The 23,426-nt window shown below is 43.6% G+C and overlaps 1 protein-coding gene across 8 annotated transcripts in view; it reads left to right on the top strand.

Annotated features, from left to right (window-relative positions):
- The first annotated feature begins 560 nt into the window (after positions 1–560).
- The window catches only part of NEO1 (neogenin 1), a 144,381-nt gene continuing 121,515 nt past the window's right edge, over positions 561–23,426 (top strand). For 6 of the 8 annotated variants that reach the window (XM_056572780.1, XM_056572779.1, XM_056572778.1 and 3 more), the window contains exon 1: positions 561–830. In XM_056572780.1, the coding sequence (XP_056428755.1) occupies positions 719–830 (112 nt within the window). In that variant the 5' untranslated portion in view covers positions 561–718. The remainder of the gene's footprint in view (positions 831–23,426) is intronic. The other 2 variants (XM_056572781.1, XM_056572776.1) reach the window with 1 other exon arrangement.

Here is a 23,426-nt window from a genome sequence, read left to right as displayed (position 1 = left end):
CAAACGAGGAAAAAAACACTGGCATACACTGAGCAATCCCTCTCCATGGGGGGAGTTATCAATGCGCTCACCGGAAAACTGGTGCAAAGAAGTCACAAATTCCATTTGAGTACATTTCCCCCCCCCAAACCTACAAAAAAACCCATTGATAAAGTTCCTCCATGAATTTACGTCCGCTACCTCTGCGCCCTAAACGTGTATAAGCGCAGGTGGAGGACGAGGCACGAGGCGGCGGTCAATAAGAAATCTGCGGCTGTGAGGAGAGCACATCCGGACCTGCCTCATTCACCTCAGCCCTGCATTAGTACAACAGGCACGTAGAGCGCCCCCTCCAGGAGAAGCAGCGAGCGCCTTCACCTTATCCCGAATCCACTGCGGGAGAGGAGTGCTGACGTCACAAGGTAGCTGACGGGGCGGCTCTAGCTCTTTGAAGGTTCACGGGTGCACATGACGCTGAAGGGCGTGTCTGTAGTATTGCGCGTCCCGGCGGAGGGGGCGTGGCGCGCCTGTAGGGACGGTGGAGGGTGGGCGGAGTCGTCGGCGCGCCGCCCTGAGTGATGCGGCTGCGGGGAAGCGCAGGGTTCGGGGGCGCGCAGTGTGCTCGGTTGTCTGCTCTGCGCCGTGGTCGCTTTTACTTGCAGTTGATCTGAGGGACGGGGCTGCGGAAGGAATCTCCTCTAGGGATGCTTAGAAGCAGGACTCGGTGAGAAGGTGAGGGATGGCGGCTCGGAGCCCCCCGGGATTGGGTGTCCGGATCACCCGGGGGCTGCTGGCGGTCTCCATCTATCTCATTCTCGGGCAGGAGCCGGCTGGAGCTGCAAGGACTGCAGGTGAGAATGGAGGGCCCGGGCCCGTAGTGGGGTGCAGTGATTAGAGTGCGGGACGGGGCACAGCCTGAGGTGCCCCAGGAATACAATGCCCCCCTGCTAGGAGTCCTAGCTGTGCACAGCTCCTGGGGCTGGCTGCAGGCATCGGGCTTTGTTGCTTCCCTGCTCCGGGAGGCATTGCTGGCATAATGGTTCTGATGGCTTGGTTGTGCCCATGCTCACCATGGTTTCTTCCCTTCTCTGCTAGCAGTCAGATGCTGGGAGTGTTGGTGGCAGCTTGTTGCCCAGCTGTACAGCAGCCTGCCATGGTGTAGGCTCCTTCTTTTCTGCCCTGGTGTGTGTAGGACTGACAAGCTGTTGCACAAATCTCATTCCAGGGTCTGTTCATATACACATTGGGGGTGCTGTGAGAGCCCACTCATATAACTTGTCTGATGCCCATGTATAAGCCTCCTAGGCTGGCACCGTCTGGGTCACAGGCCTCTTTCCTAATGATATTCTGGCAAGTTGGGATCATTGTATAGGAATACGGTACAGATAAAGCGGCTATGCATCTCCATGTATATCCAATATAGTATATACCAGTGGTCTTCAACCTGCGGACCTCCAGATGTTGCAAAACTACAACTCCCAGCATGCCCGGACAGCCGAAGGCTGTCCGGGCATGCTGGGAGTTGTAGTTTTGCAACATCTGGAGGTCCGCAGGTTGAAGACCACTGGTGTATATACACATGTATGTAATTATCCCCAGATCTCCGAGACGCCTGTCACATATTGTATACCTTAACAATATGTTATTTATTTGTCTGCTAGGGCTTGTGTTATGGAAACACTCAACACCCCCCCTCCCCCCCCCTTATATTCATATGTTATATACAGGCTCGGCCATGTTTATGGCTACATATAAACACATTCTAGGGTTTCTCCGAGCGAAACGATTCACCTTATTTTTCCAGTGTTGTAAAACAGAAATATGTTTTATGGGACCCCCCCCCCCCCCCTTATTTTCCAAATGTGTAATAGAATCAATGTCCGTGGATGGCACGGCTAGGAGTGATATATTTAATAATGCATATCGGTGTAGAAGATGTGTCCTTTTTTATGTGTAATTACTCTTTCGTTGCGCAACTGATTTTCTTAGGGCGCCGACGTGTAAATATTTTACTAAAGTAGGCGCTTAATAATTCATGAAATATTCCCATATTTGCGCGGTAATTCCTCACATTTGCTGGCGAGCTGCTCAGAATGCTGATGAGGTTGTCGGCACATAATGCCGAGCTTCGCTTTTTTTTTTTTTTATGCACCCACAGAATCAGTTTGGTAACAAAGGAGAGAAACAAAAACCTAGCGATACATTTTCCTTTAATATAAACCATATGCAGCGTTGCTGATGTTTTGCCGTTTTTCTCTCGTTGCCGGGATCGTAGTGTAAAGATGGACATGTGACTGCTGGACCCTTGCCTGTGGATTTGTCTAGTTTATTGAATTAAATGTTGTAAGTGATGGGGAGAGCGCGTCGGTACTGCAGAATTACTCTCATGGAGTAGCAAGCTCATGGACGTCAACCATGTTGGGGATGTAAAGGTTTTGGATCAATCTAAAGCACTCGTTACCAACCAGGGTGCCTCCAGCTGTTGCAAAACTACAACTTCCAGCATGCCTGGACAGCCTTCGGCTGTCCAGGCATGCTGGGAGTTGTAGTTTTGCAACAGCTGGAGGCACCCTGGTTGGGTAAAAAGTGCCCTGAGTATTGTCCACGGGCCGCTACAAGTTTGTTTTTAACAACTGTACTGCATCTAGGCAATTTTTTTGGGAAAACTTGTGTTTGTATTTTATGTCTGATGTCGTACGTGTGAAATCTGTAAAAAGTTTCCTTGTTGCCCTTGGCAACAAATCCACTTTCAACTCAAATTTTATTAATCTGCATTGGAGAAGTGAAACATGTTTTCTGGTTGTTTTGGGCAATGAGGCTCTTACAGTGCCATTCAGTATGTTTCCAATGAGTAAGTTCTATTTAGGCTACATTCCCACCTGGCGTATTTTGCTGCATATTTTTCTACCCATTGACTTCAATGGGAAATAAAATATGCAGCAGCAAAATACACCGGGGGGGGGGGGGATGTACCCTAAGGGTGCGTTCTCACTACGGAATCTCCGCTCGCTGAATTCCGCGAGCGGAGATTCCGCCTGGCGGCCACCGCCGAAGGTGCTTCGGCGCTAGGGCCGCGGGGCACTGAGCCGTCACCTTTGACGGCTATGCAATGCTCGCGGAATCCGCGCAAAGGCCATGTTCACACTACGGAATTCTCGCGGAACTCCGTGAGCGGAATTCCGCGGTGTGAACTTAACATTAGTGTGAATGGGTCTCCGGCGGACAATTCCGCCGCTGAAATTGTTCCGCGCAAAGAAAGAACATGTTCATTCTTTGCGTGGATTCCGCGAGCACTGCATAGCCGTCAATGGTGACGGCTCAGTGCCCCGTGGCCCCAGCGCTGAAGCAGCACCGGCGGCGGAAATTCCGCATTGTGAACGGGTCTCGCAGCGACCTATTCACGCTAATGTTATGTTCACACCGCGGAATTCCGTAGTGTGAACATACCCTAACAGTGCTGGTAATCCATTGTATGCAAAGAGTAAATCCCGGCACTCACTAGTAATTCTAAATACGTTCAGGTTTATTTCCCTTATCATATCACTGATACATGGTAAAGCAGTGGTTCTCAACCTTGAGAACCCCTTGACAGCCCGTTCCCCAAAAATTGTATCCCCATATTAGAGACATTTTGTAATGATTATAGTATATTTCATATGCTTTACTTTCCTCTATAACAGGCCCCCTGTTCCTCTCCCTATCTCCCCAGTCCCCCGATTTACAGGTGACGTCTTCTCTAACCAGAGTTGTTTACTTTTCTTTTCTTTACTATCTGGCCTAGACCGCCATTAAAATTTCTCCCATACAAGACTTCTTCACAGAACCAGCCAAAAAAACATTTTAGGCTCCTTTCTGCAGTACAATCAGGCCAGTCGCTACAGGACAGGCAAACCAAGCAATTGCTTGGGGCCCCGAGCTGGCAAGGGGCCCCGAGCATAGCCGGTGCTTGCCGTCCTCCTGCCCCTATTCTGGTTGGGCAGCTCGCCCTGTTGGCCTGCCGGGCCAGCAGTGCGAGAGCCTGGAGCGGGAGGCAGAGACTGAAGCCGCTCTGCCTCTGGGTTCTATTTTTGTGCCCGCCCCGGCTCGCCTGTAGTTTTGTCCCCGCCCCCATGTCTATTTTGCTTGGGGCCCCCAAATTCCTTCAAAGGCCCTGAGTACAATACCCACCTATTTACAAACTCCACATGTTTATTGTCACACACAGTAATAGTACCCGCTTTGCGTCCCCATAAAGATATTAGGCCCCCTCTGTGCCCCCAAATATAACTGTAGGCCCCCAAACTGCCCCCATATATAATTGTTGGCCACCATAGTGTCCCTCTACTGCTCCTCTGGTCTGGGGACCTATTGCTATGGCTCATAGCAGTAGGTCCCCGGTCTGCAGGGGCAGTGGAGCAACAAAGTGATGGTAGTTTCGGCCCACAGCAGCCCCGTGCCCGCGCTTTGCCCTTTGCTGTCCTCCTGCTCGGCTCCTTGGTGCAGTGACATCAGCCTACCATTTCTTTCAAATTGGTCCAGACCAGTAACCAGTGGCTGTGGCTGCCATTACTGATTTTTTTTTTTTTTTTTTTTAAGTACCCCCTGGAGATCTGCTAAGTACCCCTGGGGGTACTTGTACCCCAGATTGAGAACCACTGTGGTAAAGGATACATTTCAGCATATGCTTTCCAAAGCTGAGAAAACTCATCCTGTTTCATGTACCTGTACTATGATAAGGTAAATAACCCTGAATTTATTTAGCATTTCTGGTGAGTGCCAAGATTTACTCTTTGTATCCAATAAGTAAGTTGTCACACAATCCAGAAATGTTCCTCAGTAGTTGGATATAATACAAGGAAATGAACGTTGACATTTAACAAAAAAAAGTTGAATAGCTTAATGTCAAAAGACCCAAGTTGTTGTCTAGCACTATACTGGCCCTTTATAAGTACTTATGGTGGACCTATAACTTATTCAGTTTTATCATATTATTTGCAGGTGTGGGTGGGTAGGTTACTGGGAAATGAAATCAAACATACCAGTTTTTGTAGTAAATTTCTGAAGGTAGGTTTATACTGCCCACATTAGTCGTATTCGTTGGCATCAGGATGCCGACATCTAGTGTTAACGGCAGGAGGAGCAAACCCTTTACTTTTTATGGTCCTTGTTCAGGACCTATGTGCTATTTCAAAATCACAGAAGCCTGCATTTTTGAGTTCGCTAAACATAGGTCATAGGTCTCGAATTGAGTCAGTAGGTGACTCTGTTTAGCCATATAAATTAATAGTCTGCCCCCCCTTTAAAGGTGTACTCCAGTGGTGTACCCTTTTTAATCAACTGATTCCAGATAGTTAAACAGATTTGTAAATTACTTCTATTAAACGATCTTAATAATACTACAGAGGAAATTCTTTTCTTTTTGGATTTCTTTTCTGTCTGACCACAATGCTTTCTGCTGACACCTCTGTCCGTGTCAGGTACTGTCCAGAGCAGGAGAAAATGCCCATAGCAAACATATGCTGCTCCAGACAGTTCCTAAAATAGACAGAGGTGTCAACAGAGAGCACTGTGGTCATGACAGAAAAGAAATCCCAAAAGAAAAGAATTTCCTCTCTAGTATACAGCCGATAATATGTACTGGAAGGATTAAGATTTTTTCATAAAGTAATTTACAAATCTGTTTCACTTTCTGGCACCAGTTAATTAAAAAAATAAATAAATAATTCCACTGGAGTTTAACCCCTTGCCGCAAAACTCTGTTTCTAAATGGCGCTGCGGCACGGGAGGGTTATGAAGCGAGCTCAGGATCTGAGCTCGCATCATACCCGCATGGTCCCAGCTGCTATCAGCAGCCAGGACCCGTGGCTAATGCCGGACATCGCAGTTCAGGCTGAAGTCCGGCATCAACTCTTTAGAAGTGGCGATCAAAGTTGACCGCCTCGTCTAAAGTAAGAGTGAAAGCAGCTCAGTCGGGCTGATCGGGACCATCGCGGTAAAAACGCGATGTCCCGATCAGCTAGGACACAGCAGAAGGAGTGTCCGATCGGCGGTCGATTGCTCCAAGACTGAAATCCAGGCTTGAGCAATCAACCGCCGATAACATTGCAATTCAATGGCATTGATCAGTGTATTGAATCAATGTACTGCATGTTATAGTCCCCCATGGGAGCTATAACATTGCAAAAAAGAAAGTTAATAAAGATGATTTAACTCCATCCCAAATAAAAGTTTGAATCACCCCCCCTTTTCCCATAAAAAAAAACTGTGTAAAAATAAACATATGGTATCGCCGCGGGCGTAAATGTCCGAACTATAAAAATATATCGTAATTAAATTGCACGGTCAATGGCGTACACGCAAAAAAAAAATTCCTAAGTCCAAAATAGCATATTGTTGGTCACTTTTTATACCATATAAAAATTAATAAAAATCGATCAAAAAGTCCGATCAAAATGGTACCGATAAAAACTTCAGATCACGGTGCAAAAAATGAGCCCTCATACCTCCCCGTACATGGAAAAATAAAAGTTATAGGGGTCAGAAGAGCACAATTTTAAACGTATAAATTTTCCTGCATGTAATTATATATTTTTTTTCAGAAGTACTACAAAATCCAACCTATATAAGTAGGGTATCATTTTAATCGTCAAAATTGTAAGGGTTATGATTTTTAAAAGGTAAAGAGGAAGAAACTAAAGTGCAAAAAGTGAAAAATGCTATGTCCTTAAGAGGTTAACAGTATACATCGCATGTCGACGTACACAACTTATGAGGGCATGAGTGCAGTATGAGCATACCCTAAAGTCACAACCCCCTTCGGGGGCAAAGTTTTCATGAGGTAGGGCTGTAGGGCTTCACCATCACAGGCCCCCCTTTTTGTCCTGGCTGACTGACTTAGGGTGCATTCACATCACGATTTTACTATCCTACTTCTCAAGATTTTTTACTTGGAAATCATACAAATCTGCATGCCAAGTCGTATCCATTGACTTCCATTCATTAATGATAGACAACAAATGCATCAGTTTTGATCCGCATCCGATTTTTGCACGCTTTAAGATCGGAGGTAAAATCGTGGTTGACCACGATTTTTTGTACAGATTCAAAATTGGATCAAAATCGTGTCCGATGTATTTATTTATTGATGTCTATGTAAATCGCATGGAATAGTGTGACTGTTCAATTCTATCAGATTAATCGCACACAATTTTTTGGTACGCATGCGCAGTAGACTTCAAAACACATACACTTCAAATATATAAAACTTTAGTGCCATTGGCATACATCATTTTTTTTAAAACAAGATCAGATTTTTATTGAAAATTGGATAGAATTTTCATCTGTATGATTTTTGGATACAATTTTAAATCAGATAGCAAAGAAATTTTTACATACAATTGTATATGATTTTTTGCAATCCAATTTTGTTCGATTTTACGGTCCGATAATCGGATGGTTAAATTGTGATGTGAACCTAACCATACAGGACTCTGTTTACGTTGTCGAGCCTTGTCTCCAAATCCTGCACGTGCATTGTACTAACCAACAATGGCACATGTGTGGAATTTGGAAACAGGGTTTGGTGCTGTAATCCAAACCTTGATAGGAATCATTCAATCACAGTATTTGACTCTGAAGGTTTGAGGTCGGGCTCTTTTTGGTGCTGCAGCTTTATTGTGCTGATATTTATTATGTGACCTTTTTAATCATTTGCTAAGCTACTAATATTGTGACATTATAGTGATTGTTGTACTCTACACAAATTCATTTACATGGGAAACTTCACTGGATATTACAGGTGATGTTCTGCATGAAATCCAGATTAGTCCTTATCTTTTCTTGTAGCACCAGTGTCCAGTGTGTGATATTAGAAATGAAGGGTTTCTATGGAAACTGTGCATCTATTTTACATTCCTGTTACCTCAGCGTCTTATCAGTGATGTCAGTGTTTTCCCGGTATTTCTGGCCAGCAGGTCTTATGTACGTCTTGCACTCCCTAAGACCCTATTCACACTGCAGGATTCACACTGCAGGATTTCACGCATAATTTCTATTCCAAAACTGTGTCCTATTGTGTTTAATAGGAATCCGTCATAGTTTGTATGCTACAAATTTTTCCGACATAGATTTAAAAATATAGACATCACTTTTCCGCATGGATTCAGCGTGACTTTGGCACGGAAACAACGTTAGGTTGGCAGGATGGAGAGTATCCATATTGTATGTTTCTATTTCATGTCCAATACCTCAACCAAATCTGTGGTAAAAGTCTGGGGGCATCCCTTGTGTTTCTGTAGGAGAAGTCCGCTGGGTAAAATGGCCTAAGGGGTTTTTACTTATTGAAATAATTGAATTTAAGGATTTGTGTGTGTATAAACACATAGAGGTATCCACTGATCAGCCATAACACTAAAACACGGGCGAATTGAGTAATCTTGATTGTTTTGTGACAGTAGCTGCTGTCAAGGGCTGAGATACATAAGACAGTAAGTGGTCAGTCAGTTCTTGAAGTTGGAAAAAAGAATAACGTCTAAGCAAATGTAGGACATCTGACCAACTTTGACTAAGGCCAATTGTTATGGCTAGATGACTAGTTTTCAAAGTCTCAGGTCTTCTGGGATACTTCCAGAATACATTGGTTAGTACCTGATAATACTGGGCCATTCAAAGACAACTGGTGAAACAGCAGCAGGGTCATGTGCACCCAAGGTTCATTTATGGGCAGACTGCTGAAAAACTATATGCTGGCTGTTAGAGAGAGGTGTCAACACACTTACATGGTAGTCACAGAACTGTCTGAGTGCCCATGTTCACCTTTGTCCATATCGTTAAGTGTCTACATAAAACTAGGGCTGGGCGGTATGGCCAAATATGTGTATTGCGTTATTTTTGTAACTTATGGCGATTCCACGGTATATGACGGTATTCCCCATCCCCAAATTAATTATTAGCCCAGCACTGCGCTGTCCCCATCGGGGTACTACTCATTTCACCTGCAAGCGCTGCCCTCCTCGTCCTCCTGTGTGTTGCTGCCGCCGGCGCTGACACTCTATAGCTGTATCCCTATGCCCGGGCTGCAAAAGGTAAACAAAAATAAACTTTAACGCATGTTCAGACGTTGGCCTTACGCTCTTCCTGGGGACATGAACATCGCACAGCCGTCAGCCTATCACCGGCCACAGCGATGTTCCGCCTCGGACGGTGATAGGCTGAGCCCACTGTCAAGTGAGAAGCCGGCTCAACCTATCACCGGCCGAGGCGGAACATCGATGTTGCCGGTGATTTAATGTATATATTGGGGACATGAAATTGTGTCTCTATTTATTTATTATTATTTTTTATTTATTTTTTTATCTCTTAAGTATTTGTTTTTCTTATATTTCATACAATATTGAGTTAGAACGTAGGGCTTTTCAGGAAGGTCATTTTCCTGTCCTATTCCTTAACGACTATAGACCAAGTGTACTTTGGCTTCCGCAGCCGATAAAGGTGAAGAGGCCAGAATTATTGTTATTGCTCGGTAATAAATGTGACCATAGTGCCGTATTTTTGTAATATAATAGCTTTCCGCCATTACATTACCTTACTGCGAATACTGTTGTCTGCCTTAGTTCCTGTGGTTTTTGGTTCCTCTTCAGGATATAAAGGAAATAAATCAGCAGCTGCTTATCTGGACCCTTGCAGCGGTTTACCTCCGAATCTTCTTGTGCTGTTAGCGTGGATAGCATGTACAAGATACCTCCTTATCTGCATTGTCTTTTAAGTGCAGTAGTAGTATCACTAGTGGAATGATAAATCTGATATTTTGTACAATTTATGGTTGCTATCCTCCCATTCACAATTGTCGTCGGTATCCTGACTGTACATGGCACGGTGTTAACCATTAAATGGTGAATGTATCGGAAGGCTAATGAATTCTGATGTGACCTTTTTAAGCCATGATTGGACACTGTGGCTTGTGTTATCATTAATCTTTGCTAAGCTTCTTGCAAATAGAAGGATCTCATGTAAATTGAGCCCTTTAAGTTAAACCAGCTTGTAAATGGAAATTAAGCCCTTCTTTAGTGAATCCTTTCTATATAGGCTTGTGGCCTGTTAATACAAAGCATTTATTATTTAGTTAGGTCATGTTCACACTACATTATTTTTTTTGTCAAACTATGGTAATTCTCAAATGGAGCAAAAATGTGAAGAAGAAAAATATGAACACTTTCGTACATGGCAGACTTGTTGTACAGCAGTACTGTACAATTCAGTGGAGTTATAAGAAATACCTTTCACAAGCTGACGCAAAATCTTTTACAAATGTCATTGTATATGTGGAAATGTATTTTGTTGGTGATCTCACTATAAGTTTTGCCTGTTGATTCTAGGGCTGTATTCACACACTGCAGATTTGTTAAGAAATTTTGTTACTAGAGATGAGCGAACTTACAGTAAATTTGATTAGTCACGAACTTCCCGGCTTGGCGGTCGCTGACTTTTCCTGCATAAATTAGTTCAGCTTTCAGGTGCTCCGGTGGGCTGGAAAAGGTGGATACAGTCCTAGGAGACAGTCTCCTTGGAATGTATCCACCTTTTCCAGCCCACCGGAGCACCTGAAAGCTGAACTAATTTATGCAGGAAAAGTCAGCGAATGCCGAGCCGAGAAGTTCGTGACAAATCGAATTTACTGTAAGTTCGCTCATCTCTAGTTGTTACCTATTTCTTAATGCGGTTTCTGTTGGGTGTGCTTGGATTTCCACAAGCCCTATTCAAATAAATGTAACTGTTGCATCAGTTATAAAGAAAACTATGTTGTAGGAATGAGCACAATACAAATTTGTGGAAATCTCTTTAATTCCAGATTCTGCTTTTAAAAAGTTGCATGGACCAGCGGTGGTAAGTGCTGCAGGCTATCCTCTTAGCTCCTGATCATAAACATTAGGTCAGTGTTTTTCAAGCAGTGTGCCTCCAGCTGTAGTAAGACTACATCTCCCAGCATGCCTAGTCATGCTTGGGAGTTGTCCTTTTTTTAACAGCTGGAGGCACCAAGCTTGAGAAATGCTGCATTAGGTACATATTGGTCAAACCAACTCATTTATGGTGGTCACCTGGCTCTCCCAACATGGCAGATGTTTGGGGAGAAAAGGATCGAGCATGATTTCAACTGCCCAATCCATTTATTCTCAGTAGAGATAAGCTGAAGCCGGAAGAGTCAAGCAGCAGCTCTCTTACCTCTCCCCTACAAACATTTAAAATGTGTCATATTTTGTCTTAAAGCTGCATTTTTTAAGGTTTAAACTTTGTTTATTGTGCATAGCTCTATAGAGAATAGACATGCCACTGAAAACCGAATTTAAAGGCCGTCTGTGGCCACAAAAAAAACGTATATCCCCTATCCACAGGACAGGGGATAAGTGTTTGATTACAGGGGTCTGACTGCTAGAACCCCCGGAATCTCCTGTACGGGGCCACGGCCCTGCTGAGGCTCTCCCGTGCAGGAGTCGTAACGGCGTCAGCATGATGTTGTGGCCGACATGCCTCCTCCATGTAGTTCTATGGGAGAGGCAGAGTTCTTGCCTCTCCCATAGAACTGTATGGGGAGGGTACGGCGAGAGGGCGTACCGTCGTCCTCTCTAGGTTAACACTACTCGCATTAGCGCTCTCACTGAGCGCTAATGCGGGGGCCCCCATTTATGAGATCGCAGGAGGTCCCAGCATTCGGACCCCTTGCGATTAAACACTTATCCCCCCCTATCCTGTGGATAGGGGATAAGTTGTATAACACTGCAGGTGTCCTTTAAAAACAGTGATCACCATTTGTTCATGTGGCAATGAGTCCAAACATGGTGTTTTTAATGTGTTGTAACAGTTGCTGACCGATGAGAACATTATTATTGCATGCCTCCTCACTTCTTTTTTATGTTTTAAATGTATAGGAAAATTAACATTCACCCTCCCAGGCAAACATAGTTCCCTAGAGACTGCTATTTAACTAAAGCTTTGTTCTCTAGCTCATTGACTTAGTGATGGAATTGCAGGGAGAGTGGAGGAGCCTTAATAAATAAATAGGCATTTAAAATCTGTAAACTGCGCTGAGTAGTATAATCTGCCTTGAAGTGGGCACCGTAATTAAGTTATTGTGAAGGAGCTGAACCTTGTGTTCACCAGCCTGCACAAACATATTTATATGCTTTAATATTGGCCAAATAGACCAGGATATTTGATGATAAAACCTGCAAATGAAAGATCTGCTACCATTCAAATGTCTTCTAGGCCTTCAAGGGGTACCCCGGTGACATTTTTTAGGTCTTTTTAAGTAAACTGGCTCCAGAAAGTTAAACAGATTTGTAAATTACTTCTATTAAAATGTTTTTTTTATTCTTTCAGTACTAATTAGCAGCTGTATACTACAGAGTAAATTATTTTCTTTTTGGATTTCTTTTCTGTCTGTCCACAGTGCTCTCGGCTGACACCTCTGTCCATGTCAGGAACTGTCCAGGGCAGGAGCAAATCCCCATATCAAACCTATGCTGCCCTGGACAGTTCCTGACACGGACAGAGGTGCCAGCAGAGAGCACTGTGGTCAGACAGAAAAGAAATCCAAAAGAAAAGAATTTTCTCTGTAGTGTACAGCTGCTAATAAGTACACTGTAAGGATTAAGATTTTTTTAATAGAAGTAATTTACAAATCGGTTTAACTTTCTGGCACCAGTTCATTTAAAAAATAATAAAATAAAAAATGTTTTCCACCTAAGTACCCCTTTAAGCTGGTCATTCACATTAAATAATTTTTTTCCTTCATAGATCACAAAATAACCAATGTCTATTGTGTTTTATTACAAAATGACATCATATCCTTTTTGTACGTTTTATAGTTTTTGCATCTAACAAAATAAATGACATTGTTTTGTTACCATGGAGAATGAGGTTATGTTCACACAGGGCAGATACGTAGCAGATTTTCCCACAAGAGGAAATGCACCAGGTTGTGTTGGTCGTGGTGTGGATTTTCTGCTTATGATTATGTTAAAGGGGTTGTCCACCATAAGGTGAATTTAGTACTTACCTGTCAGACTGTAATTGACATGCTTAGGAAGGATATGTCTTGGATTAGTCTTGGGGCTAAATGTCTGTGTTGTGAATCCACCATAACACTGCTGCTTTCTTTTTGTGAAATGGATATTTCCAATTACAAGTCCCAAGATCCCTTGTTTGTAATTGTGAGGACACTTTTTTTTTCTCTCCCACATGTCACCTGATCAAATAAAGCACAGCTGAGCACCCTTGCATGCTGTGCTTGAAACTACAATTCTCGGCAGGCCTGTGGAAAATGATCTCTCCACCCAATGAAACTAAAACTGTCTCTCTTTCAACAGTGATGATGTAATGTCTCGGGCTGCTCTGCAACCTGGGAAAACTAAGACAACAGTAAGTTTGTATACTGCTAAAACTTAACAGGGCAAAGATCACATAACAATTGTGAGACCACCATCAAACACAGGCACAGAAACTATATTATGAACAACACTAACTTTACAGCCCGTGTAGCATAGTCAAATAAAAATTGAACGTGCGGTTTTAAAAACGGTATATTTTTATAACTCTGACATTTCCGCACATGGTGATACCACATATGTTTGTTTATTTAATTTTTTTTTTACACTGTTTTATTTTGTTACTAGGGAATGCTGGGTGATTTAAACTTTTAATTCAGAAGGGAATACCTGAAAGGGTTAACTTTTTTTTTTTACACTTTTTTTTTGCGAGCTCATAGCTCCTATAGGGACATATGAGCTTGCAATGGCTGATTGCATACACAGATTGTTGCCTTGCCGTTGCATGGCAACAAGCTGTGTAATTGGCGGTTGATTGCTCCAGCCTGTAACTTAGGGATGGAGCAATCAATCAGAGCCGGGACGCCGACGGAAGAAGGTAGGGACCTTCTTCTCTCCGGGTAGCTGATCGGGGCATCGCGATTTTATTGCGATGACCCCGATCAGCCTGACTGAGCAGCCGGGAAGCATTTACTTTCACTTTCGATGCGGCGCTCAGCTTTGAGCGCCGCATCGGAAGGGTTAATAGCGCGTGACCGAACGATCGCGGCCGTGCGCTGTTAGCCGCGGGTCCCGGCTGTGAATAGGTGCCGGGACCATCCTGCTATGATGCGGGGTCCCGCCGGGACCCCGCGTTATAGACAGGGACCGGACTTAGGACGTACTCATACGTCCTAAGTCCTTAAGGGGTTAATGTGTCTATAGCAACCAATCACAGCTCAGCTTTCATTTTACAATAGCTTGTTAAGATGTGAATTCTGAGCTGTGATTGGTCACTATGGACCATTCAGACAATTTTTATTTCCAACAGATTGCTAAATCTGGGGCATAGTCTGGATGAGATTTCCCAATTTACCTCACTAAGGATTTTCTGCACTTTAACTTTCACTTCTTTTGTGAAAGATTTGCAGCCTGTTTGAACTTACCCAAAGGGTATGTTTACATAGCGTTGTGTAATCGCACTATGTGAAAGTACTACGATGGTCACTGAAGTGAAACTGCTCAGTGAGCAATATCACAAAATGCCAAAGGAAGATAAAAAAAAACACTTTGATGGCCTCAAAACTGGATCATGATTGTTTGCTAATAATATTCAGACCCTTTACCCTGTACTTAGTTGAAGCATTTTAGTAGCGATTACAGACTACAATCTTTGGGGATGAACCACAAGATTTGCACACCTGGATTTGGGGTTTTCTGCTACTCTTCTCTGCAGATCCACTCAAGCTCTCAGGTTGGATGGGATCGTAGATGGAAGCCATTTTCAGGTCTCTCCAGAGATGTTTGATTGGGTTAAAGTCAGGGCTGTGGTTGGGCCACACAAGGACATCCTCAGAATTGTCCCTAAGGCGACTCCTGTGTTGTCTTGGCTGTGTGCTTTAAAGGGGTCCTCCACCCCTAGACGTCTCATCCCCTATCCAAAGGATAGGGGATAAGATGTCTGATTGCCTGATTGCGGAGGTCCCGCCGCTTGGGACCCCCGCAGTATAGCATGCGGCACCCACCTGTTTCTTGTCCGGAAGTGCTGGAGGGTCTGGGTCGCGACCAGGGGAACGGAAGTCCGTGACATCATGACTCCGCCCCCATGTGAAGTCACGCCCGTCCCCTCAATGCAAGTCTATGGGAGGGGGCTTGACGGCCGTCACGCCCCCTCCCATAGACTTGCATTGAGGGGACGGGGCGTGACGTCACACGGGGGCGGAGTCATGACGTAACGGACTTCCGTTGTCGCATAGGGAATACAAGCAAAACAAAACCCACAACAGTTTGTGATAAAGCATGTGACACTTCCTCTTCCCCCTGCAATTTGTCATAGGACACCTGCATCCATTGTCCTTGCCCTGGTGACCAGGTCTAATTGGCCACAAAGGCTTCTATTAATAATAAACTGAACTCAACTTTATTTTCTGATGTCTAAAGAATTGGCAGATCTTATTAGTTGGTACTAATAAGATAAGACTATACCGTCTTTCTAAAGGCTGATTGTTTGATAATAACGCCATAGTAATTAGCCATTGGAAATGATAGGAGTTTGTTTCTGAGCAATGACAATCTCATTCACTGGTTAGAAAACTGAGGGGTTATACATAAAACCTTCCCTTGTTAGACTGTTCAGGGAAAGTGCTTGCTTTGCAGTGGTTTTCATGCCTGATGTACCAAGCAGCACTGCATATTAGATTGCAGATACGATTACTCTCCTGATCGCCCTGTGTTAGGCTGCATTCACATTACGTTTGCTTGCTATGCTGCTGGATCCAGCTGGGAAATTTCAAAACCGGGAGCTCCCGTACCAGCACCGAAACCCATTAAAGGGGCTCTCCGCTGCTCAGCGTTTGGAACAAACTGTTCCAAACGCTGGAGCCTGTGTCGGGAGCTTGTGATGTCTTAGCCCGCCCCCTCATGACGTCACACATGCCCCCTCAATGCAAGTCTATGGGAGGGGGCATGGCAGCCGTCATGCCCCCTCCCGTAGACTTGCATTGAGGGGGCGGGGCTATGATGTCACAAGCTCCCGGTTCCAAATGCTGAGCAGTGGAGTACTCCTTTAACTTTAATGAGCTGACCAAAGTCAGACAGTCACTCCAGTCTGCTCATTTTTGCCCCAGTTGTGTGACCGGACCTAAAACCGTGGTATACTACCGTTTAACCTCCCTGGCGGTATGATTCTGTCTGGAAATTTGTACCAAAAGCGGTACAATTTTTTTAACTGAATTTCACATCTCCCTCCGCCCATTTCACATCTCCCCCGTCACATTCCCCTCTCCCTTGTCACATCCCCCGTCACATTCTCCCCCCTCCTTGTCACATTCTCCCCCCTCCTTGTCACATTCTTCCCCCTGTCACATCTCCCCCCCCCCCCCCCCCCTTGTCACCTTGTCTTGTCCTGCAGCAAATACACTAGGTTTGCCGGCAGATTTCAAACCTAGTGTATTTGCTGCAGAACAAGCCCTTTCCCCTTCAGCCAATCACAGGCTTTACACCACTGCGGCCTGTGATTGGCTGAAAAGTGAAAGGTCCTAGAAGATGAATAGTGAAGAGAGGACACCCCGGACCGCACGGAGGGGAACGGCATCTGCAGGGACCGGGACTAGGTGAGCAAAAGTTTTTTTTATTTTACTACTTCTTCCTTTTACACTTAGCTCAGTGTTTTTCTAACAGGGGGCCTCCAGCTGTTGTGAAACTACTACTCCCAGCATGCCCGGACAGCCTTTGGCTGTTCGGGCATGCTGAGAGTTGTAGTTTTGCAACAGCTGGAGGCCCCCTGGTAGGGAAACACTGACTTTTAGTATTTTTCTTTACCTGCTCTGGCCGGCCCCCGCAACGGGAGCCGACCAGAGCAGATAATCGCATGTTTTCCCGGGGGCCGCATCGCTATATCGCATTGCTTTTGCGATATATCGTGCAGCCCGGCCGGGAACTCTGCAATTCTACCCCGAGCGTGACTCTGGGTTACCGATCCTAGCAGGGAAAATTAACCCCGAGTCACGCTCGGGAATACCGCTCAGGAGGTTAAGGTCTTGTCACAAAACCGGATATTGGGCAAAAATGACCCGACTGGAGTCACTGTCTGACTCCGGTCGGCTCATTTTAGTGAATGAGTTTCTTGGCCGTTCCAGGATGGGATTCTGGAGCTCCCAGTTTTGAAATTTCCCAGCCGGATACGGCAGCCGTAGCAAGCAAACATAATGTGAATGCAGCCTTAATATTCAGGTTTCTTTTTTGACAATAGAAAATGTATGTTTTGACCCAGCTGGGTGGCCTGGAGGGCCACTCTGTAAATACAGTGAAGGGGCCGCAGTGCTGAAGTGAGATTAATGGGGGTCACATCAGCAATCATAAGGTAATGGCATAGCCTAGCAATATGCAATGACTTTATAAAATGTGAATACCGCTTTGAAATGACAGACATGATTTCCCCTTTGTGTCTTCATTAGAACCAAATCTATTTAAATTAGACTTTTTTCACCATATCATCAGAATTCCAGACGCTTGCATCTTTATTTAGCTTGACGTGCGTGCGAAAAGATAGATTTGCCTTAAGTAACAAAGACAGCAGACTGTAGGATTTAAATCCAGTTCTCTACTTCAAAGACACTGTCACTGCACTACTACCTGCAGCACCACGAGAATATGGAATAATCTCTTAATTTGAAGTATCTATCATCTGAAAGCTACTCTCTACTTATATGTAAGACTTTGAGCTGTATAGTCAATCCTGCTCTCTTATGTTATCAGCTGCAGATTTATGAGGCTGCTGTAGGGGTTCTGTACATGTGCAGTTTTGACAGAGAAAAAGGCTATTTCTGAGCATAGAAAACGTAATGAACCATTCCTTGCTCTATATATAAAGGCAGAAGTTATGGCCATGGTGATGATGTCTTTTAACTTTTGTAAAGAGGGACCAATCATTTTGCCTGATTTGCGGATTGTCCATCCTGTGGAATGTAATTGTAAAATCTATTAGACCTAAAGGGGTTCTCCACCATAAGGTGATTTTAGTATGTACCTGGCAGACAGTAATGGACATGCTTAGGGAGGATCTGCATTTGTCTTGGGGCTAAATGGCTATGTTGTAATATTACCATAACACTGTGGCTAGCTTTTTGTGAACTGGTATTTCCTGTTTGCTTTCTTCTTTTGCCTACAAATCCCATAATTAAATGTTCCTCCCTCCCACACATCAGCCACCCCACCCATTGAAACACAAATGAGCTGCATCCATTCTAAAGACCTGTGGTTTTCAATCAGGGTGCCTCCAGCTGTTGCATTAGTTGCAGATTGATCTCTCTCCCACCAAGCGATCGCTCCACCCATTGAAGCAGACAGGCTCCCTGTCATCAGCTGACTAGTGAGTCAGGTCTCGGCCGCATTGCAACCTGGGAAAAATCTGAGACAACAGTCATTTTGTATGCTGTTAAAAATACATATTGGGGTGAAAATCACAGAAGAATTGTGAGAAAACCGTCACACACAGGTACAGACACTATATATTATGAACTACACTAACTTTACAGCCCCTGTAGCATAGTCAAATAAAAAAATTCCTATAATACCCCTTTAATATTCTCTTAAATGTAAAAAAATATATATTAAACGGCAAAAATCTAGTGGCTGACACCCTGTTTTTATTATTTTAACATGACTTCATGCAGCTGGTCTTCTTATATCCTGATATGTCGTCAGGACACTTAGCGCTTCCCAATAGTCCTCTCCGTTATGTGTCCAATGGGTAGTCAGTCCTTGTTCCTGCTTTTCTGCTCCCTCCACCCACTGGTCACTATACTGGTATATACTGTGTATAGACAGCTGTCAGTCAGCAGCAGGGAGGGCAAAGTTTCATAATAAATCATATCTCTTAATAAGGGAGTCTGTCCATGTTCAGACTGCATGAAAATCCTGTCTGTTTCCCTTTAAATGAAATCTGAAATTTTTGCCCATTTTTACTAATTATTATGTGGCAATTTTATGTGAACAACAGTTTGCTTTGGCTAACAACTGGTCATTGGCTGAAACGTGCATATGGCATAATGTAGTATAAAACTGGTCTGGCAATGGAAAGACATCTTTCAGTAGCGCTGGGACATTTTTAAAAATCTATTGCAGATATTTGTTAAATCAATGAATAGTTTCCATAACACCAAAATCCTTTCTGGAAATATCGCTGATAAATCTGGCTTATAGAATTCAAGTGTACTTTTTATTATAAGATTATTTTCTTCATTATGTTATGTGTTATACACAGCTTTAATTTCTTCCCATAGTGCAAGGATGAATACATTCCCATAGCCAGGAAGCCATTACATATACATTTTCAGCCTAATTTTCTATATTTTGTTCTTTCTATTGATAGCCATGGAAGTCCATAATGTTGGGCCATTAAAGGGGTACTCCCGTGGTGGAAAAAAAAAATGTTTTCTAAATCAACTGGTGCCAGAAAGTTAAACAGATTTTGTAAATTACTTCTATTAAAAAATCTTAATCCTTCCAGTACATTTTATGGGCTGTATACTACAGAGGAAAAGCTTTTTTCTTTGGATTTCTCTGATGTCATGACCACAGTGCTCTCTGCTGACCTCTGCTGTCCATTTTAGGAACTGTCCAGAGCAGCATATGTTTGCTGTGGGGATTTTCTCCTGCTCTGGACACTTCCAAAAATGGACAGCAGAGGTCAGCAGAGAGCACTGTGGTCGTGACATCAGAGAAATCCAAAAAGAAAAGCATTTCTTCTGTAGTATACAGCCCCTAAAAAGTACTGGAAGGATTAAGATTTTTTAATAGAAGTAATTTACAAATCTGTTTAACTTTCTGGCACCAGTTGAGTACCCCTTTAAAAGTTACATTGGCTGAGAAACCAAGCCGAGGGTTTATTGTAATGCAATACAGTACTTTGTCCATTCCTTGTGTGTTGCTTTATATGTATCAATTCACAATCTACATATTGAACACTATTACATTCTGTACTGTAAGTGATCCATTTCCGGGCTTTACTTTGAAGGTTCTTACGTTTTTTTCACTGAAGTTTACAATTTTGTCTTCAAAGGATTGTCAGTCATGCATTTTGTTTCTTTTTGCTGTCTTTATATAAAATACAACTGGTCCCAAAATGTGCGTGACAGTTCGTCCTTCATCAGTGCTTCTTAGGAATCTCTGCCTCATTGTTGTCACCGTGAGCATGTAATCCATGTTTAAATAGACGCTGTGTCTTGTGTCTGGGGCTTTTTACCTCTGGGATGTTCTTACACTGGGGCATTTGTGTCATAATCCTATGAAACCTGAGCAGCCTTTTTTCTGTGTATGTAAAGGTATGCCTACTTACATTTCTATTTGATCACTGTATAGCAGGGTTTCCCAACTAGGGTGCCTCCAGCTGTTGCAAACTACAACTCCCAGCAGGCCCAGACAGCCTTCGGCTGTCTGGGCCTGCTGGGGGTTGTAGTTTTGCAACAGCTGGAGGCACCCTGGTTGGGAAACACTGCTGTATAGAGACATTTTAGGTTTAGTGGTTAGTGGTGCACCGAAATATTTGGTTCGAAAGTAAAAAAAAACATTGTACGGTATGGAGTTCTTCAATTTACTGTAATCAATATATGTAGATAAATAACATGTACTGACTGGCTTAGTCCTCTTTATCTAGCAATCATGCACATGGCTATATCACTGTTATTTATACAGTACTGTCAGCATGTAGATTTTGTAGAAAATGTAGATTTTGTTAATTTTTGTTAAATTGCAAGTTTTATTAAAGAAGCACTTCATGACTCCTTTTTTTTTTATTTTTTTTTATTTTTATTTTTTTATTCTTCTATTGCAGCATAGGCTATTGAGGTTATTGTGTATGCTTTGTGCTTACCTGTTTTAGCTGATGGAATGCAGGAGTTTGGCTCCATACTGGTTTGCAATTGCTTCTCTGAAATGATTTCTTAAAGGGGTTCTCCACTGGAAAACATTTTTCTTTAAAGGGGTACTCCGCCCCTAGCATCTTATCCCCTATCCAAAGGGTTTCCCCTATCCATAGACTTGCATTAAGGGGGCGGGCCGTGATGTCACGAGGGGGGCGGAGCCGTGACGTAACAATGCTCCGGCACCTGTATCGCCGGTCATCACGCACAGAGCGAGTGTGATAGCGGGGTGCCGCAGCGCACATCCCGGGGGTCCCCAGCGGCGGGACCCTGGAGATCTGACATCATATGCCCTATCCTTTGGATAGGGGATAAGATGTCTAGGGGCGGAGTACCCCTTTAAATAAACTGGTGCCAGAAAGTTAGAGATTTGTAAATTACTTCTATTTAAAAATCCTAATGCCTCCAGTACTTATCAGCTGCTGTATACTACAGAGGAAGTTCTTTTCTTTTTGAATTTCCTTTCTGTCTGACCACAGTGATCTCTGCTGACTCCTTTGTCCATGTCAGGAACTGTTCAGATTAGGAGCAAATCCCCATAGCAAACCTCTCCTGCTCTGGACAGTACCTGACACGGACAGAGGTGTCAGCAGAGAGCACTCTGGTCAGACAGAAAGGAAATTCAAAAAGAAAAGAACTTCCTGTGGAGCATACAGCAGCTGATAAGTACTGGAAGGATTAAGATTTTTAAATACAAGTAATTTACAATTCTGTTTAACTTTCTGGCACCAGTTGATTTTAAAGATTTTTTTTTTTTCTAGTGGAGTACCCCTTTAATGCTGCCTACGTGTGCTAGAGTTCACCCTGGTGAAGAGATTAGACTTTTAAGTGGGTTGGTGTCTATTGGATTCTTATAGCATTTTTTCCAAACGTAGGCCGACATTTATCATTGTCTTTAGACTGTTTTTTGTTTCTACAAAAGGTGCAAGCAGGGTTTATTTGCGCCTTTTAGTTTACCCATTTCTGCTGATTTTGAGTTTCAATCCACTGATTTTGGCAATACACATGATATGAAGGGTTTTATGAACTGCGTCTTTTTGTGAAAAGGCGCAAAAAAGGCACAAAGCCACTGAAAAGTCTCTAAAACTACACCAGCGCAGACTTGGCTTAGCTTTTTGGTGTATGTGAAGAGAGAAATTTCAGAAAATATTTATCTGCACAAAATGTATCAAATGCTCTGTGACCATTTAAAGGAGTTCTCTAAGCTAAAACTTTTAACCCCTGCTGTGCTCGGGCTGTAAAACTATACATAATAAACTTTCTCTTACTTGCCTACGATCCCCCGTTGTTCCGATATCACCGTCCTGTTCTCCGGTCCCCGTCTCTTCCACTTCCGGCGGGTCGGTGACTTCACTCCGCGCTCAGCCTATCAGCGGCTGCAGCAATGTCCCTTCGCGGCCGCTGATAGGCTGAGCGCAGAGTGAAGTCACCGACCCGCAGGAAGTGGAAGAGACGGGGACCGGAGAACGGGACGGTGATATCGGAACAACGGGGGATCGTAGGCAGGTAAGTGAAAGGTTATTATGTATAGTTTTACAGCCCGGGCACAGCGGGGGATAAAAGATTTCAGTTGGAGAACTCCTTTAATAAATTTTGTGTTCCTACACATTACCAGCACACAAAAAAAGTGTAGAAAAATGCTTCACTGACAATGATAAATGCCGGCCATTTTTACTACATTTCGTCTGTTTTTGTGGATAAAACACAGCAACATATAATATTTGAGCACAGCCTCAGGAGATGTGTATATCTACTCTATATCCAATGAAGATGTGAACGAGGCCTTACAGTTCCCTTTGTATCAAGAAGTGCCGGCCTCTTAATAATTTGTGGTGTGTTTTGACTTTCCATTGGCCACAATGACTCCTTAGATCACCATTTTTTTTTATCCCTACAACAACTATGTTGTTTTAACAATCATTTGATGTAATAAAGATTCTCATATTTTCATGCACTCCCGTATTTAATTCTATACACTCCCGTATGTGATTCATTTCAATGAGCTGACCGCAGTGAAACGTTCGGTCGGCTCATTTTTGCCCCGTATGCGCTTTTACAACCGGACCTAAAACTGTTGTCGACCACAGTTTTAGGTGCGGGGGAAAAGCGCATACGGGGCAAAAATTAGCTCTTCCCTGCCGTATGCGCTCCCGTATGGGGGAAAACGTAATGGGAACCCAGCCGTAGATAGCGGTACTGAACTGCCGCCACTGCTCATGGATGACAGTCCATCAACTTGTTGCAGAAAAATAACCCAATAATTTCCAAACAAGTAAAAGCGGTGTTACACATGCCCCCCTCCCCAAAAAAGAAATATTCATGAAAATTTCCACCTAGAAATGTCAGTATCGCCTTAGAAGTCTTCAGCTTCCCTGTATGCTCTAGTATGTGTACCTCCCTTCCCCCGCTGCTGCTGTTCTCTGTCAGCATGTAATTCAATGATCTTGCCTACATGAAGGATGTGGACCGGGCTAGTAAGCATAACAATAATGTAACCCCCCCCAGTGACCACATTTGCATATTTTTTTTA

The sequence above is a fragment of the Hyla sarda genome, chromosome 4 (assembly GCF_029499605.1).
Source record: "Hyla sarda isolate aHylSar1 chromosome 4, aHylSar1.hap1, whole genome shotgun sequence".
Taxonomy (NCBI): Eukaryota; Metazoa; Chordata; class Amphibia; order Anura; family Hylidae; genus Hyla; species Hyla sarda.
This window is presented reverse-complemented; position numbering and strand designations above follow the sequence as displayed.